Source organism: Aphis gossypii, chromosome 2 (assembly GCF_020184175.1).
Source record: "Aphis gossypii isolate Hap1 chromosome 2, ASM2018417v2, whole genome shotgun sequence".
In the NCBI taxonomy this organism is placed as follows: domain Eukaryota; kingdom Metazoa; phylum Arthropoda; class Insecta; order Hemiptera; family Aphididae; genus Aphis; species Aphis gossypii.
The window spans coordinates 62384640-62402493 of NC_065531.1; the positions used below are offsets into that span (position 1 = coordinate 62384640).

Genomic DNA, 17854 nt, shown 5'->3' on the forward strand with positions numbered 1-17854 from the left:
AAACATTTTTACAACGCAAAAACTACTTGTTGATATTTTGATTTAGATTATACATTAATATTTTCAAAAAATATCTACTTAATAATTTACTGTTTAAAAAGATTGTTTTAATATGATGAACAAAGGTTTATACCTTTAAAGATTACTCCTATTACGGTAAAAAAATATGGCCTTCAAGAATACTTCAAAATTTAAAAACATTAAATTTGAATAAATACGCATTACTAAAGAAAAAGGGGGTGGGCAATTCGGGGCATACTTAGTGAATCACTCTGTATATAATATTAAATAGATACACGATGAATGGATTTCTTTCATACGCATATTATGTATATTTGTATATAATATATAGTATGTGAATGTGGTGTACCAATGTATACATATATATACCTTCTTTATAAATATTTTTCACGTCGGCAAACATACAAGAAAAACACACACACACATGCTCGCGCGCGCGACAAAATATAATAGTATAACATAATATACGTGTTTATTATTATTATAATATTATATATTTATAAAATAAATTTAGCCCCTCTCTCCATCTCCGACGACAATGTACGCGGTCTCGAAGGCGCCAATATCATTTTATACACACGTCCTAAGTATAATACTATATAAATACTATACATAACACTATGTCACTATATAGTACGCGATTACCCTGCAACTCGGAATATAATAATAATAATACTTCTTTTTATTCGCCGTTTCGATATTGTATACTTACACGTACAATCATCTCGTCGTTTTGTGAATGAGCCGCATATTCTACTGCTGCGCCGCTAGTCGCTACTGCAACACGTTACATCTATTATCTATAAATAATATAATATATTATTATCTACTACCTAATTACTAAATTATAAGACTCGTTTAATTTACATGTATATCAATGTATATTAAATTATTATATACATTATACACGTATTTATATGAATACGTTTATCGTAGTGACGTTCAAACTTTCTTATTTTTTTTTTTTTAGTGCAGGCTGAAAAACGAAATTAGGTATATACTAGAATATTATATTATGTATCTATAGACTATAGTTACACAACTATATAATTGACTTGTGGATACAAAATTTTATTATTTTCAAAATTTGCCCTTTCTGAGACTTCCTTCAAATATTTAATCAGCCCTCTTCATTATTGCACGCAACAATGCATGCCCAAAAATCACTTATAGAAAAACAAATATATAATCAATTATTTAGTACTTTATATCTCTATTTGATGATATAGTGTGATTAAAAGCGTTTAAATATTTTAATTGAATACTTTTAAAATGTTTTTTTTAAGTTTTTAAATACTTATTATTAGTTGTATTGAATAAGTACTTACATTTACATTTTTCGATAGTTCGTTTTATTTATTTGACGATATTTTGTGAATGATGATTATTGATTACCAATATAAAACAACTAAAAAGTATAAAATGTTAAGTATGTATTACAGTAGTATAACGTTGTTTTGACAATCTACCAAATTGTATTTTCGAACCATTTCTATTTCACAAATGTTTAACAATATGTCAATATCAAATATTATATTAAAATACGGAATACCGTATTATTAAAAATCCACAGTAAGTAAAAACAAAAAATAAAAAATTATTAATTATTAGGTACTAAGTTAATTATGATTTTATATGAAAATCATAAAACACAATGACTGTTTTGAAGGAAGCTTTAAATCAAAATACACAATTTACATTTATATCATAATTATCTTTAATTAAAACTTTACATACTCACATTTTATTTCAATTATTTAGTAGGGATATTGTAGTATCATAGATATTTATTTCTCATAAAGATAATTTTTTGGGTTATTTTGCACTTAATAAGTTTTTGTTAAAAGTATCTGTACATTTTATCAGGATTTTATCTCTATTCTTTATACAAAACGATCATTTAAAAGTGTTAATTATAATTTTAAAATAATATGAATTTAATAAAAATGGAATTATTAGTTGTATTGAAAATACAATAATTATTTAAAAAAAAAATAATAGTATTAAATATTATATTGTATTTAGATTTTAAACGTACAACGATGAAAATATATTGATTTTATGATGAGTGATGACGTATGCAATTTTTATTTTTGTGCTACTATATTAATTGACAATTAAGTTCTTATATCTGTTCAATGATATTTTTTTCCTACTAGTTATAGGTAAAGTAATTAGTAATTAAATAAGTAATTAGTATTATAAGAAAAAAATGCTTCGCATGTAATATATATTATAATATAATCTATAAAATAATTGCAACCTATCAAATTACCAAAAAGTAAAACTATCCTCACTCAGAAACATATTTCAATGTATACCACGATTTATCTTTAAATTTATATTCCCATTATTACAGTGACTTATACTCAATAACAAATTACACTCGACACCTTATATACCTATTAAGCAAAGTAGTTACTTATAACTTACCTATACTTGACCGTTTTTTTTATGTTGAAAAATATATAAGTAGATACTTACCTACATGATGTATAAAAAAATAATTTTAAAGTTATATTAGACACATTTTTAAAGTATTATTTACAATATTGAATGAAGTTGATGGCAGTCTAAAAGGCTAACAACTAAATTTTTTTTTTATATTACTATATGGTAGTAAATTTAATTACAAAATTAAACTGTTTATTTTAAAAATGTATTACTGAACTGATAGGATAATTTTATCTCAATTTATTATTCAATTATCTCAATATTAATAATATTAATTTAATTAATAACAAATAATTATGCTGCTTTTGTTGAGATGATAAAATACCATAATGGCAATGAATATTTATCGAAACATAGAACAAATTATTATTAAAATTAATTAATAATAAAAATTATTTATTATTATTATTATACTTGCATATGACTTTTATAATGTATTTATTTATTCAATATTAATAACATTTTATGATATTTTAGATGTGAATATTTCATTGCGTTTTATTGAAACGGTATTTGCATAGGCAAACCGTAGTCACGTAAGTGAATTGAGTATACTGATACAAGGTGGTTCCATGTAATATTGTATATTATATTTAATATTGTAATATACACATTTATTGCTAAAAATCATTAGTTATCGTTAAATAGCAGTCAGGTAGGTACTTTGAAGTAATTAAATAAATAACCAAGTATCTTTCTAGGTCACTTACTTCGACTAGTTTTTCTTGACCAATTACCAATTAATTTATTAAAATATTCTAACTAACATGTACATATCAATAGGTAATACTATATTGGTAGATATTTTCCAGTTAACACATATATAGTTGCATAGAGGCGGATCCATAAATGTTTAACGGAGAAGTCCCAAAATTGCTCGTATATAACGTTGGAGAAAGAATCCGCAAAGTTTGCGGAATCGTGTTAATTTTTATAGCTATATTGATATACATACACGACTCCGCAAATTTTATAAATATATAAAAAACGATTCCGCATAATTTTAAACGCAGCGTTGCCATACAAATATACAATTAATAAATTACTCTTGTTATTATAAATTGTAATTTTTAAAAAATTTAATTTTTTCTTTTTTTATTCATTTAGCAAAAAAAAAATGATAAACTATTAATTATACAATTTAAAACATATTTTGTTATTATAAAACACATAAAAATATTAAAGTTGTTAAAATTATATGAGGTAAATAATAAATTAGATTTGCTATTCGCGTCATACACACAAATATTAAAGCTATCAATATAGTCAAAAAAAGTTGTTCATACATTTATTTATTAATTTATTTTCTACAAATAAAAATAGTCATGACTTTAAAATTGAATACGTCTTTTACTTTATCAATAATTATTAGTTTTCATTTTGCGCTATTAGTATTTAGGTTATTTTTAAAAAAATTCCCTATAAATTGTTTGGTCTTTAATTTTATAATACACATTTGTTCATTAAGTAATATATCACGTGTTTTTATAAGAAAACGTAAAGATACACACATGAATACCAGAGTACATGACACATAATACATCGTTTTAAATGATATTTCGATACAAATATGAAATAACTCATATTTCAAACATTAACAATTAAGAAATAATTATAATTTAATAACATGCATAATTGTTCAACTTAAATCACAGTTCAACCACGTATATTAAACGATTGACGAATACAAACACAAACTGAAAGACTAACTACCTAACCTTGAAAAATGATTAGATAGGTAAGTCTTAATTACAAAATTACAAAATATATACAAGTATAATAATATATTTTGAAAAAAGCTTTATCTTAATCTAAAACCAATACAGAATATACAGGTATAAATGTATAATCAAATTTGGTAGATATCTATACTGTCGATACTTTTAGTAGTTTTAAATCACCAATCGTACGGGATAACCTAATACTATATTAGCTTGTAGATAGCATATATAACGAGTGTTTTAACCTTAGATCATATACTAGTAGTATATGATCTAAGGTTTTAACTATCATACTATATTATTATATTATTTATAATATTCAATATAGAAACACTACAAAGTAAAATTATATTAACCTTAATCTTATCTTAATGTGCTGCAGATCTTACAATGTTTTTGTATAAATATTGGGTTTTGTTTTCTCTCTAGGACAGTTGGACGCTTAAAATTGTATTATTCTAAATAAAATAATATTAGTACCTAACTATGCCAGGTTTATAATGAAAGTAATTAGTATATTTTTAGTCACACAGGCGGATTTACGTGGGTGGTCCAGGGGATCTGGATTCCCTAAAAACTGATATATACATATATATATTATATTATATACTTGTTTTTTATAAAAACAAAAAAAAAATATTTGAAAATCCGATACTGTTTAGTCGGTAATGGTAAAGTTAGATTTTAGACAGTTATATAATTAATGTCATGAAATAAAAACAAACTTACTTCACTATATTTGATTATAAATGAATTGTAATTGTAGAACAAAGTTAAAAAAAAAACAAATTATCGCACACAAATTGCAAGCTCTGAGAAATTTCTTTAAACACTCTAAAAACAGAATATTCTTAAAAATTACGAACATAATATTTGCATTGGTAATATTGACCAATAGGTAGGTATTCTAATATTATAATATACATAATATATACTAATAATTCATATAAATTTATAAATTTATTATATCTATATTTTTATTGTATTTGTATAATGTAATGTATAATGCAATTACGCATTAACCGTATAATGCGTTAATATTAATGCCCTTACGAAAAACCTTGTACGAAGCAAAGTGGATTTATAAATTCACCTTGTTACTTGAAAACTACATGAATAATATCGTTAGGTATTCTAAATTATAATTAAAATCTACAAACTAAAATGGCATTATGTTTGATAAATAATAACTTTTAACTTCATACACCATAAAAACGTTTTTTTTTTTTTTTAACATACATTTTTATTAGGCAATCTGTTGCAATAATGGAACAATAAGCCTGATTTATATAATTTTTAATACACATCACAGGAAACATAGTTTTCTCCCAGTCGAGGTAAACATTTGAAGTTTAAAAGTAAGTTATTAGGTATAGGTATAAAAAAAAACTATAATGTTTAAAAATAGCTTTGAAAGTCCTCTGGTTCAAGCGTATCAACTGATAAGTACTCCATAAAGATATCTACCCGGAAGACCGTGAATGGCGCGATCGGATCAATAAACAACTCAATAGAAAGCATCAAATTATTAAATGGAAAAAAAATCATACGAAACCACATTTGGCACATTTACGGTTTATCACCAAGATACTGTAGAACAACAGTAATCAGTATATTATACATTTATACGTAACAGTATATTATGTAAGTTTTATAAATTTAAAACAATTTTTTAATTTAAATTGAATTGTATAATCGATTGATATATGTTGTTGAAATAATTAAATAAATAAAAATTAATTTACCTTCAGTCTACAAGTCGACTATACAACTTACAGAGTGAGGGTTAACATTGAGTAAGAAAACCGTTCAAGGTCTTCTAAATCGTTTGATTTTTTTCATTTTCTTTCTGTCGTCCCGGGATGACGCTCTTCAATAATTATTTTATAATACATTAATATACGAAAAAAAAATATAACTTTATTTGTATGTTTACAAGTTTAAATTTTATAAAACTGATTTCGCGGGCACAGGTCCGGTGTAATGTAAAATATGACTGTTGGCGCGTCTTTGGTTTGGCTAGTGGTCGAGGTCACACTGATAGATTGTGAACGCTGCTTTTTCCCGCGTTTTCTAAATTGGCGGCAAATCGCCCATTCTTTACGATAAAGACGAACCCCACTCGCCGCTCTTCGCGTTTGTGTTTGTCATTTTGCACTTGTCATTCGCCATTAGCTGATCGCTCGTCGATTTCTTTCCGCGTCAATTGACACTACCCACGCTCAAATTTCTTTAAATTCCCATTTATTTTACTTAACATTTGTTCAAGTTTATCCACCGTCGCCATCATGCCAAGCCCAGTGAAGAAAGTACGCAAAACCACCGACGAAAACGTTTTGGGTTTCGCCAAACTCACCGAACACGGTTTTGAGCCGACCAAGGGTAGCGAACACGCGGCTGGTTACGATTTAAGAAGGTAAGCTAACAGAGAAAAATAGCCATTATTTAAATAAATGAATAGTATTGATTATCCTCCTACAGTCCCAATCGAATTTCAACAATTTGTTTTTTTAGTTATTACTAGTTACAATAATCTTTTTTTCACAGTTCGTTTTAAATATTATAATACTAGGTATTTAGAGACAACGCCTCTCTAAAAAATTAACTTGTTAACCCATGTATAGATTTATGCTATTTTATTAATGACCTACCTTTCCTTAAATACCTAATTGGCTATATATATTGATTTATATTATCTTTCTTCTTCTATGTCGCGACTTAATTTTTAATTGTAAACCAAAACGTAGACGTACAATAGTATGGTTGGGGAGTTAATATGTATAGGGTGTATACCTATTATGATTTCTAAAGATTTTAGTGCTAATGAAATAATTTTGTTTATTATTGTATCTACAACTAACTATTAACTTGTTTGTTTATTCATAGCGCTTATCCATACGTTGTGAAAGCTCATGGCAAAGAACTTATAAAAACTGACATTCAAATTAAAGTGCCGCAAGGTACCTATGGCCGTGTCGCTCCACGTTCTGGTCTTGCTTGGAAGAATTTTATCGATGTTGGTGGTATGTATTAAAATTTAAAATTTAAGAATTTAGTTGATATTTTACATTGTTGTTGTCGTTGTAGCGGGTGTGATTGACAGCGACTATAGAGGAAATGTTGGTGTTATATTATACAACCATTCAGATAACGACTTCACAGTAAATAAAGGTGATAGAGTTGCACAACTTATTTGTGAAAAGATAGTCTATCCAGAAGTAGTAGAATTTGAGGTAAATTATTCAAATTTTAATTAAGCTAAGATTTGTTAAATAATTTTTGTTATCTTATTATTTCAGACATTGGATGAGACTGATCGAGGTGAAGGTGGTTTTGGATCCACTGGCACTAATTAAAATGTTCATGTGAATAATGTATCCTGTCATGCTTTTGTTTTTTTTAATTTTTATTAAAATATTGTGATACTTAATTATAATTCATCCTTTTTTTTTTTAAGAAGCTTTGTAACACAAGATGTTTTTGTAATTAAATTAGACATAAACCAGATGTAAGTCTGTAAATTAATGAATAAAGGTGTAAGTTTTTTTTTGTAATTATTTTTATTCTATTTACAATATTTATTTATAATTTTTCATTTATTGATTTTTCCTAATACATTGTGAAATAATATATCATTAAACATAGGTACAAAATCACATTTTATTTTTTAACTGTTGACTTTTTATACAAGCAAACAAAATTGTTATTAGTTACAGCTACAAGATAATTGCCACTATAGTGAACAGCACATTTAGCTATTACTATGTCATAAACATCTACTTCCAACTTCTTTTTCTTTTTCAAATAACTGTCATGAAGTTTGGGCCATTTTAAGACTGAATTGACATTAATAATTTTAGAATCACGTGTTGAACATTTGAACGATATATCCTCCAAGTTGTAAATCCATACACTACCTTTATCATCTCCACAGGCTAAGAGTTTTCCATCTATAATATATAAATAATATATTCATTAGATAGGGTTTATGGGTTTAGAATTTAATTTAATAGTATTTAAGATACATACCAAGACCAACACTACAGCTCATGAAATAGTTGTCTGTATCACTCCATTTTAGAATATAAGGTGGTATTACTAAACACTTGTTATTCTTTTTTTTTAACAGCGTAGCATCTAGATTGAAAATGTATATAACTCCGTGCAGAGCCACTTTAACGGCAATCCAACTGTCCTTAACTATCTCAATTGAATCAATCACATTTTCATTTTGATCTCTATACAGTTCATTAGGATTTTTGGGTAGTTCAAAATCTAGAAGTTCTTGATCTTGGCTATACATAAATTTTAGTAATTAAAAAAGTGTGAATGGTTAGTGTTTTATGAATTAATACTTATAAACGTGCTTTCATCCAAATAGAAATTATTAGCCAAGTTGATATAATGATCAATGGGTTAAATGTACATTGTACAACTATAGATTATTAAAAAAATATTTGATAATGAAAAATATAGTTAAGCCCAACTTTTTAAAAATTATAACTCGAGTTTGTAATATAACTAAAACACCGACAATAAACTAAAATATATTAATATCTATAACAAAGGTGTCATGAATTTTAAAAGGTTTATATAGTGGTAAAAATTAATGTAATCTTTGTAAATGAAGCATTGGGTTTTATTATGTTAAGTTTTATATGTAGAATGTATAGGGAACACAGTCAATTGCAAGATATGTATTAAATATTATAATAGATATTATTAAGGATACCTTAAAGTTAAAATAATAACTTAAATATAATTACTTTGAAAATTTAATTCTGGTAGGATCATTTTCGTTATTTATACAATAAGTTTATGATCAGATTATAATATAACGTGGGCTATATAAAGTACTAATAACATAAAAACGAATGTGCTTCTAAAAATTCATTACTGTTTCTTTTAGCAGTCGTTTTAGAAATAATATTAAATTATTCCAGTATTACAACCATTATGTAGGCACAATAGCTACATATTATAGTATAAAACAAGTTAATTTTCATATAAATATTAAAATACCATTGGCATTCAGTTAAATTTAATAAATAAAAACATTTATTTTTACATTTATTGACTTATTAACTTCAGTGTAATCTCTGTAATCTAACATGGGTGAGACCAGAACAATGCAAGATTAATGAAAAATCCATACTGACCATATTAATGGAAATAATAAGTAATTTTATCTTTTTTAATTTACTTAATATATATTACTATTGATCAAACACTGCAGATTCTGTTTTTCGTACCAATAATTATAATACTTACAGTTTACATGACTTGAATTCAATACTTAAAAGATAAAAGGAAAATGTCAATCAATCAAAAGAATACCTTTCTAATTGTAGGATCATATTATTAGTATGAATAAAATGTCCAAACATAAAATTATATAAATGATAAGTACATGATTATTATTGAAAAGACCGCCTATAGACTGATGTTGTGGAGGTATGTTATGTATGGTGAGACAATCTCCCACCATAATATATATATAAACTATTTAATACTACGTAACACTCATTATTTTTGATTCTGGCTTAAAAATGTATAATATGATAAATCTCAACATTTTCCATATTAAAGATGTCCTGACAGTTCACCGATTATTATTAATGGGAAATTGGAATATTTAGGAGTAACAAAAAAAAACTCACCACTTTCAATTGTTAATTCGACTTAAATACCAAGCACTGTTTTTTTTTTTTTTTTAATTCCATTTTGTCACATGATTTATAAAATGTAAAAATGATGAACTATGTATGGAGTAAAAATATTTGTTTTACACTTTTACTTAAAAATTTTTCCTAACCACTGGTCTATGTATACAGTTAAAATGCATCACCAAAGCATGTACCTAATAAATGCTATTAAGTCCCAGTCCTACAAGTAATCAGTGATTAGTTAGGTATATCATTCATGACTAATATATATTTTAATAGATTATGAATATACAATACCTCTGAGAGTTATCCCATCCTTTTAAACCAACATTAGTGGCAATAAGTAAATATTCATTTATTTCACAAAATGTTAATCCAAATATTTCACATTGGAGATCAATGGAACATCGTTGTTCCAAATTTATAATACGATTTCTGTCAGTTTCAAATTCAAGTATGTATAAATATCCATTGTTTAGTGCACCTGAAAACAGACAAACACATTACTGAATCTGAACGAATGAAAACAATACAATAGAAATTAGCAATCGAAGAGGAAATACTCACAAAACAATACATTTTGAGAAGGGTGAAATAAAATGGAGCTAATAAATATTTTTTTGTTCGCTTGAGGCAAAGAGTAGTGAAGATATGCTTTATGGGTTTTCAAGTCTATAAGCACAATTGTACAATTTGTCCCACCAGTGGCCAATATATTGTTGCTGGGGCATGCTGTACTCCATGATAATGTATACAACAATCCTCTATAAAAATATAAGATATGAAACGATATCCCACTAAAATGTGTTCTAATATAAAACTCATTCTTAATCATAATTTAAAACATATAGACAATAATAGGTAAAAAGCCACAGTAAAAAAAGCCAGTATTTTTAATCACGTACATATCATAACACAACTAACAATTTTAGTTGTATCAATGTTTTTTTCTGATATTAATATATTATACTGTGTAATGTGTATAATTATTAATTACTATAGTTGAGTCTTTAACTTATTCAATGTTGTAGATTCTAGACAGATGAAAAAAATATTTTATAATATTTTCTTTAGGGTAAATACTAAATAGCTGAGAATAAAATCTTTATAACCCATAAAACAGTAATCGGTAAAAAATGACAGGTTAAAAACGACACAGCAATAAATGACAAGGTAAAAAACATCATAAATAAAATTATTTATAAATATAGGTTTATAGAAATTCGAAAGCATGATTTTTGAAATTAACTTTACATTTATACTAATATTGTAATGATTTATTTTTATTATTATATACTTATTTGATTTTAACAATTTGTTTATAATATTAATATATTCATACTTTAATTAATATTTTGAATTTTAAAGTAAACTGCATTTGATGTTTTTACATTGTCGTTCTTTTCCTAGATTCCCATAAAACAGTGTTCAAAAATTAATCAAAAATAATACAAAATGTTTGATCTATGCTACAATATTGTAACAAAGTCCACAAAAGATATGATCAGTAATTTCAGGAGACACGTCATAGCCCAACAAAAATCAGTTCTTCTGTGTATATCTACGTAATATCCTACTAAAGTGAAATATATTCTTTCCATCTTGATGGTAAGGTAAAGCATGGGGATGAATCAGGCCCAAGTATAATCACCTGGCATATTATGTACTTAAAATATTTAATATTTAACTAATATTGATATTAGAGAAAATGAAAACTATAAAAGAATTAAACTATTTACTTAGAATAAGTATATCTGAACTCGACCACTCCAGTCTTCACGTCGATAACACAGACCTTGTTGCCACCACAAGTGGCCACCAAGTGGGACTTTCTAGATGGCTCGAACGCTGCATACCACACCTAAAACCAACAATGAACCACCTATACATTGTATGCAATAAAATTATTGTATCCTATGTGTTGTTGGACAATGCTATAAAACAACAGTCCGAATAATTATTACTTTTTAGTTATTATTCGTTGTTACCTGTGTAGAAACGTCTGCTGAATCATTGTTGGTCTTTGAATGGCACCTGAGGAAATGGTGCACCACAAATTCACATTTACTCATAATCGACAGGTGGCAAACAAGCAGATAGGCAAATGGTTAGATCACTGTATCTTTTACTGGGAATAATTCAGGACGGTTAGTAGGACGCTAATCAAATATCTTTGATTAGTATATTATTAAAAAAGTAGTATATTAAGTAGTCCGTTAAAACGTTTCAAATATTTGTAAGATATATAATAGTTATTAAAATAATATTAACCAACAGTAATTGCAGTAATGATCGATATGAGTATAAACTATTTAACGATCTTTAAGATTTTTGATTTCATTATTTGGTGAATTCAGAATTTCCCTCCATTTTCACGTCTTGTACTCTTTTTATCGTTATCACTAAATAACAAAATAAGCCTCATGATAAAAAATTAGAGCTGATAACCGTAATCAATATTAAAATTAATGCAATAATCGTTCATACACGTGTTGTCGACTTGTACCGCAGACGCTCCTCCACAGACTTTAATAAATTATTATTTTAGTTTCATATTATAATATTATAAAACTATATTTTGATGTCAACGACGCACTTCTAATACTTTCGAAATAATACCGTTTGATTGACTTCAAAGTGTATTAATACAACCGTAATTTTCTCTATCAGCTTTTGTCGACGCAAAGATGACGGAGGAGTACATAAAAACAGTGGCTGTTCACATGGATAATTTGAACACCCATCCTCATTGCTCTCACGGTAATTATTGTTATTCATTTTTATTTATTAATATTGTGGTATGAAAGAATCATAGATTTCGTGTATTCCAGCAGTCTGTCAAATATTTTATAACTATTTATATCTGTTCTGCACAAAAATTGATATTGTTGTATGGTATGGCTCACATGCAAAGGTAGGAAAAATGTAATCATTGAAAGCATTTTAAACTGTGTTGAATCTAGAATTTAAAATGTTTATAGGTACCTACTTAAATATCTACTAATAATAGATATCAAATATTTATGATCATTGACTCATAATCTATTAACTCTTAATACCTACCAAATTTTCTTTTGATTAAATACTTACAAACGTATAAACAGAATTTAAAACTGTTTGTATACCTACTAGATATTTTTTTTAATTTAAGGCGGCAATTTGTTTTGTTATATAATTAGTAATTAGTTTATCTTTGATTCACTATACCTATTAACTTCCTTAATTTTTATTTTAAGGACCAACACTGTTGTTTTCTCGAGGATCTGACAATAAAAAGTTTTACTCTTGCTCGGCACACAGAGATAGAAAAAAATGTTCTTTTTTTGTGTGGGAAAATCAAATTGAATCAATTGGACAAAAATTCATGGAGCAATATGAAAGAGATCTCTTTGTTACGAAAATGATGAGATATAAATTACAATCCAGGTGATAATTATTTACCAATTTAATTATTTTTAACATTTTATTCATAAAATTATGCTTTTAAATGTCAAAGTTGTTAGTAGTAATTAATGTTTCTTATCTATGTATTCAGTAATAGATTTTTGAACTCATAAACTATATTTTATTTATAAGTGTTTATCAAACCAAAAAAAATACATCCTAGAATTATTGTCTAAAGTAAGCAACATAAAACATAATTAATCCGGATAACTTCAGACCCAGTGTTGTTTAGATTATTGGAAGTTTCCAGGGTTAGGTTGTTTAACCAAGACATTTTTTTTTTACTAACTTTATTTATCAGTTTAATGAAAAATATATAATATTATGTATTTATGTCTAAAAAAGGTATGTTTATTTAATTTAAATATTTATCAGTAAGAAACAAACATTTTTTAAGAAGATAGTGAGGATCCTACATTTTAAAAATTATATATAGGTAGAAAATAAAATTTTATGTAGTATACATACTTTTTAAATAAGTAGTCTAATATAATTTATCTTAAATGTATATAATTTTAAAACAAACTGTTTTAAATTTATTTCAGATATGATCATATAAAAAACTTAACCCCAGAAGAAAGATGTTTTTGTCAGAAATGTGGTGAATTATTTTCTAAAACTCAGCAGGATTTGCATTCAGACCATTGTGAAATGCTAGTAGAAAATATAAATGATTTAAAACTATCTCACCCTTCACAGGTTCTAATGTTATTATAATTTTAAACTTATTTTAGTCATATTATAAAATTTATCAATGATTATTGTAATTTTTAATACGTTAACATTATTTCAGTTGTTTAGACCACTTCAAGAATCAAAAAGTGAATCTCAGTATTTTTTTACTGAAAACACTATTGAAATGTTAATCAAAATGTTTCGTTCTGTTGGTACAACTAATATTATTTGTATCGGTGCTCCCACTATACATGAAAGAATATTATGTGATGTACCTGAGATGAATAGCGTTTTACTTGACATTGATCATAGATATGTATGTGAAATTATGTTTTTATTGTTATATGACTTGACGGTAAAAATTGATATTTATATTTCTTTCAGTTGCAATTTTATGACACTAACCATTTCAGATGGTTTAACATGTATAATTGCCATGTACTAGAAGAATGTGATACGGAATTTGTGTTGGAAGATATTTTGACCCAAGGTGATTCTACAGCTGTATTCATTGACCCTCCATTTGGCGGCAGACTTGAACCATTAGCATATACATTAGAAAAATTTGATCAAATTAGGAAAAAAAACAACAAGAGCATATTATCTAGTAAGTTTATTTCATCTTTCCCATTAACTTAAAATTGATATTAAATAGGTAAATTAATTTTCAGAGTTTCTGGTTTTACCTTATTTTATGGAACGTTTTGTAGTCAACTGTTTACCTGGGATGTCAATGATAGATTATAAAATTGACTACATAAATCATAAAAAGTTTAATAGTTCTGGTTTGTAATTTTCAGTGTTACATTGTTTTTTTTCTCTAAATACTAAAATGTCTAAAATACATTTATTTTATTTTATATTTAGGGAGAAGTAATGGATCTCCAATTAGAATATTTACTAATGTAGATCAAAGCAAGATATCTTTACCTGTTGAGGAAAATTATAGATTTTGTGATGAATGTAATCGTTGGGTTTGCTCAGAAAATGTACACTGTTACAAATGCAATAGCTGTACATCAAAGGTAAATTTATTTTTATGAATATTAAAAAAGTTTAATTTATAATTTATATTAGTACTCATTTATCATTATATATTTAAATTATTGAATACTGTTATAGTACATAATTAAAAAAATAATTAATAATAGAATAATAGAATGTTTTTTACTGTGGATATTTTTTTAAGTAAAAAAAATTTCAAGTAACCCTATGTTCATAATTTATTAAGTTTCCATTACCTTAATAATACATTTCAAAAGTGTTTAAGTTAAGAAATCATATGCATAGAAAGTATTTTTACAATATATAAAAGAAAAATTTCTGTCAGGATTTTTAGTTTCTAGATATCAATGTGACTAATATTAATTAAAAAACCAATATAAATAAATTTTTACAAATGAATAATTTGGATTATCTACTAGTTATAGAAAGAACGCTAGTCATAGAAAAAATTCTTATTTGCTTCCATTGGTTTTCTATTGTGAAAAAATAATAAAACAGTGTGAATACTGTTTCTAGGAAAGATTAAATTGATTAACTTAGATATTATCATTTTTTTTTTTTTATTAATTTAATGTATACTATCTATATCTATATATTTTTTAAACCTAGTACTTTTATTAAATATTTAATTTTTTAGAATGGTCGTAAATACATACACTGTAATTTATGTAAGCGATGTGTAAAAAGAACATGGAAACATTGTAAAGAATGTAACAAATGCTGCCTAATAGAACACGCTTGTAAGAGATTTCCAATTAAGGTTAGTATAATTGTTTTAATTATTTAAAAGTGTGTTTGTGTTTACAAATGGACAATGGTAAATTTACTTTGTTATGTAGTTTATACAAATGTCCCAAAAGTTCTGTATCACCCTTAGTATCTCTTTGGAAAATCAATATACTTAAATTGTGGATCGTTTTTACTGTAATCAGTAAGAAATATCTGATTAAATGGCATAAGGTTCAATTTTTTTTTTTAAATTTTTATGTAATTTATTTTTTCAAATTTTCAAAATAACCATTTTAATGTTCATATTTTTTAAAACAATTCAAAAAAGAAAAATAATATATATATAAATATTAATTACTAAACTTGAGCAAATTATGTTTTTGAAATAAGAATAATGTTTGTATTGCTTAGCAAAACGCGAATTGCTTGATTTAATCAATCTTGATTGAAATGCTAATTTTTATAGCAATCTGTAAGTATCTGTACATCATTGGTGCAAAGAGGCTGGAGTAAACAAATTATCCAAAAAAAATAAAATAAGAGCATACTAAACAAAATTTGTTCAATAGTTTCATGCAGGTGACGAAAAAAGACGTTGACAATTTTGTGAATGGGCAATGCATAGAATTAGCCATTATAGGATCCAATATATGTAAATAAATAAATTTTTACCGATGACTACTTTTACAAGAAATAGACATACTACTAGATACTGGATTTATCATTAATTTTACAAAAACTCATAAGACCATAGAATTTCATAAAAATGTAGAAAAATGAAATAATTGGGGTGGATTTTAGAACAAGAGGATTATTGGATCCTTTTTATTGAAAATAATGAAAAAAAAATATAGAGATTTATAAGAAGAACATGTGTGACTAATAATTTCTCAATTAATTAATACAAAAAGAATAGAGCCTATTTTTATGCAAGACAGTTCTTCGGCACATAATTCTAATGTTGCAAGAGGTTAGCTGGAAGAATATTTCCTGGGAAGATAGATGGGAACAAAAGATCCATTACTTTGGCCACCAAAGTTTCACTCCTTAACACAAATTAATTTTTTTTTAATATTTATTTGAATTGTAATTTTTATCTTTCCTAGAAGTTCCATTAATGATTAGATATTTACAGATTGACAAAAAAATCAGCGTTTCAATCAAAATTGATTAAATCATGATTGTGTTTTGCTAGGCAGCATAAATATTATTAGAAAATTCTAAAATATATTTTGCTTTTACTTGATTGTTTTTTAATAAATTTTAATTTTTTTTCTTTTGAACAAATTATAAATATACATACTATTTATGATAATTTAATCCCTAATGAGTTATAGAATATAGAATATTTTTAATTATAATTATCACTGTGTATTTGTTTGTTATAGGGTAAAATGAAAGACAGATCACACAAAAAACATATTGTCAAAGGAAAAAATAATGATCAGTATTTAAATAAATATGATGTTATGGATTAAATTATTTATAAATATGTCATATACTATTTATATTCAATTTATTTATTTATATTAAATATAATTCTATATATTTTATTAAGAATACTAATTATTATATGTTCAATTAATAAAAATATATATATTGAAATTAAAATACCTAGTAAATACTAAAAAATCTTTTATATAATAATATAGTTAATTTAATAAGTTGGGTTTAGTCAGTTGTCAATTATAGTCATTTTCCTAATAAATTAATAATTATTATAAGTGAAGAAAGTGGAGTAGCTTTTAAGATTGAAGCTAAAACATCAGCTTGAATTGATTTTTTATTACCTCATCGGTTGATATTTATTGCACTATGTTTTAAGAAAATATTTAATTTAATCGATCCACTTACTCATATACTTCAGAGTTCAGACCATTGAAATTGATTTGCTGAATACCATAAATAATATACAGAATTTTTAAACAAACAAATAAGATTTACAAATATATTTGAAGAAATAATCAAAGAATCCTTGTTTAATAAGTTAATAGTTTTACAAGTATGCCAATGACTTTGAATTCACTCAATTGGCTGAAACTAACCTAACCTTAGTAGAACTAAAAGAAAACATTTTAATGAAAATTCTAGTGATGACTAGTCTACTACTAAATCTTAAGCTCAAATTTAAAATTGATA

The 17854-nt window shown here is 25.5% G+C and overlaps 3 protein-coding genes and 1 long non-coding RNA gene across 4 annotated transcripts; 2 read left to right on the forward strand and 2 right to left on the reverse strand.

The window, feature by feature from the left end:
• Positions 1-497: 497 nt before the first annotated feature.
• Positions 498-2594, reverse strand: LOC126550432 (uncharacterized). The gene is made up of 4 exons (XR_007604516.1): positions 2506-2594; positions 1350-1429; positions 734-821; positions 498-667 (listed from the first exon to the last, which is right to left on the reverse strand). It is a non-coding gene; the product is annotated as an uncharacterized LOC126550432 (long non-coding RNA).
• Positions 2595-6306: 3712 nt separating this feature from the next.
• LOC114122931 (deoxyuridine 5'-triphosphate nucleotidohydrolase) lies at positions 6307-7750 on the forward strand. The gene is made up of 4 exons (XM_027985738.2): positions 6307-6612; positions 7083-7219; positions 7284-7429; positions 7496-7750. The coding sequence occupies exons 1-4, from the start codon at positions 6485-6487 to the stop codon at positions 7550-7552; spliced, it is 468 nt and encodes a 155-aa protein (XP_027841539.1). The 5' UTR covers positions 6307-6484; the 3' UTR covers positions 7553-7750.
• Positions 7751-7838: 88 nt separating this feature from the next.
• Positions 7839-12227, reverse strand: LOC114122978 (leucine-rich repeat and WD repeat-containing protein 1-like). Its single transcript, XM_027985802.2, has 6 exons — positions 11851-12227; positions 11602-11723; positions 10430-10626; positions 10160-10346; positions 8226-8491; positions 7839-8146 (listed from the first exon to the last, which is right to left on the reverse strand). The coding sequence occupies exons 1-6, from the start codon at positions 11932-11934 to the stop codon at positions 7857-7859; spliced, it is 1146 nt and encodes a 381-aa protein (XP_027841603.1). The 5' UTR covers positions 11935-12227; the 3' UTR covers positions 7839-7856.
• A 108-nt stretch (positions 12228-12335) lies between these two features.
• On the forward strand, positions 12336-17268 carry LOC114122982 (rRNA N6-adenosine-methyltransferase ZCCHC4). Its single transcript, XM_027985805.2, has 9 exons — positions 12336-12622; positions 13099-13288; positions 13852-14005; positions 14100-14297; positions 14366-14588; positions 14653-14766; positions 14849-15006; positions 15624-15746; positions 17104-17268. The coding sequence occupies exons 1-9, from the start codon at positions 12550-12552 to the stop codon at positions 17191-17193; spliced, it is 1323 nt and encodes a 440-aa protein (XP_027841606.2). The 5' UTR covers positions 12336-12549; the 3' UTR covers positions 17194-17268.
• The last annotated feature ends 586 nt before the right edge of the window (positions 17269-17854 follow it).

Coding starts and splice junctions, on each gene's coding strand:
- LOC114122982 (XM_027985805.2), top strand. CDS start 12,550: ATGACGGAGGAGTACATAAAAACAGTGGCTGTTCACATGGATAATTTG. Junction 14,006..14,099: donor AACTATCTCACCCTTCACAG/GTTCTAATGTTA, acceptor ACATTATTTCAG/TTGTTTAGACCACTTCAAGA. Junction 14,589..14,652: donor CAACAAGAGCATATTATCTA/GTAAGTTTATTT, acceptor ATTAATTTTCAG/AGTTTCTGGTTTTACCTTAT.
- LOC114122931 (XM_027985738.2), top strand. CDS start 6,485: ATGCCAAGCCCAGTGAAGAAAGTACGCAAAACCACCGACGAAAACGTT. Junction 6,613..7,082: donor GCTGGTTACGATTTAAGAAG/GTAAGCTAACAG, acceptor GTTTATTCATAG/CGCTTATCCATACGTTGTGA. Junction 7,220..7,283: donor GAATTTTATCGATGTTGGTG/GTATGTATTAAA, acceptor TTGTCGTTGTAG/CGGGTGTGATTGACAGCGAC.
- LOC114122978 (XM_027985802.2), bottom strand. CDS start 11,934: ATGAGTAAATGTGAATTTGTGGTGCACCATTTCCTCAGGTGCCATTCA. Junction 10,347..10,429: donor TTCTCAAAATGTATTGTTTT/GTGAGTATTTCC, acceptor GTCTGTTTTCAG/GTGCACTAAACAATGGATAT. Junction 8,147..8,225: donor GAGCTGTAGTGTTGGTCTTG/GTATGTATCTTA, acceptor TATATATTATAG/ATGGAAAACTCTTAGCCTGT.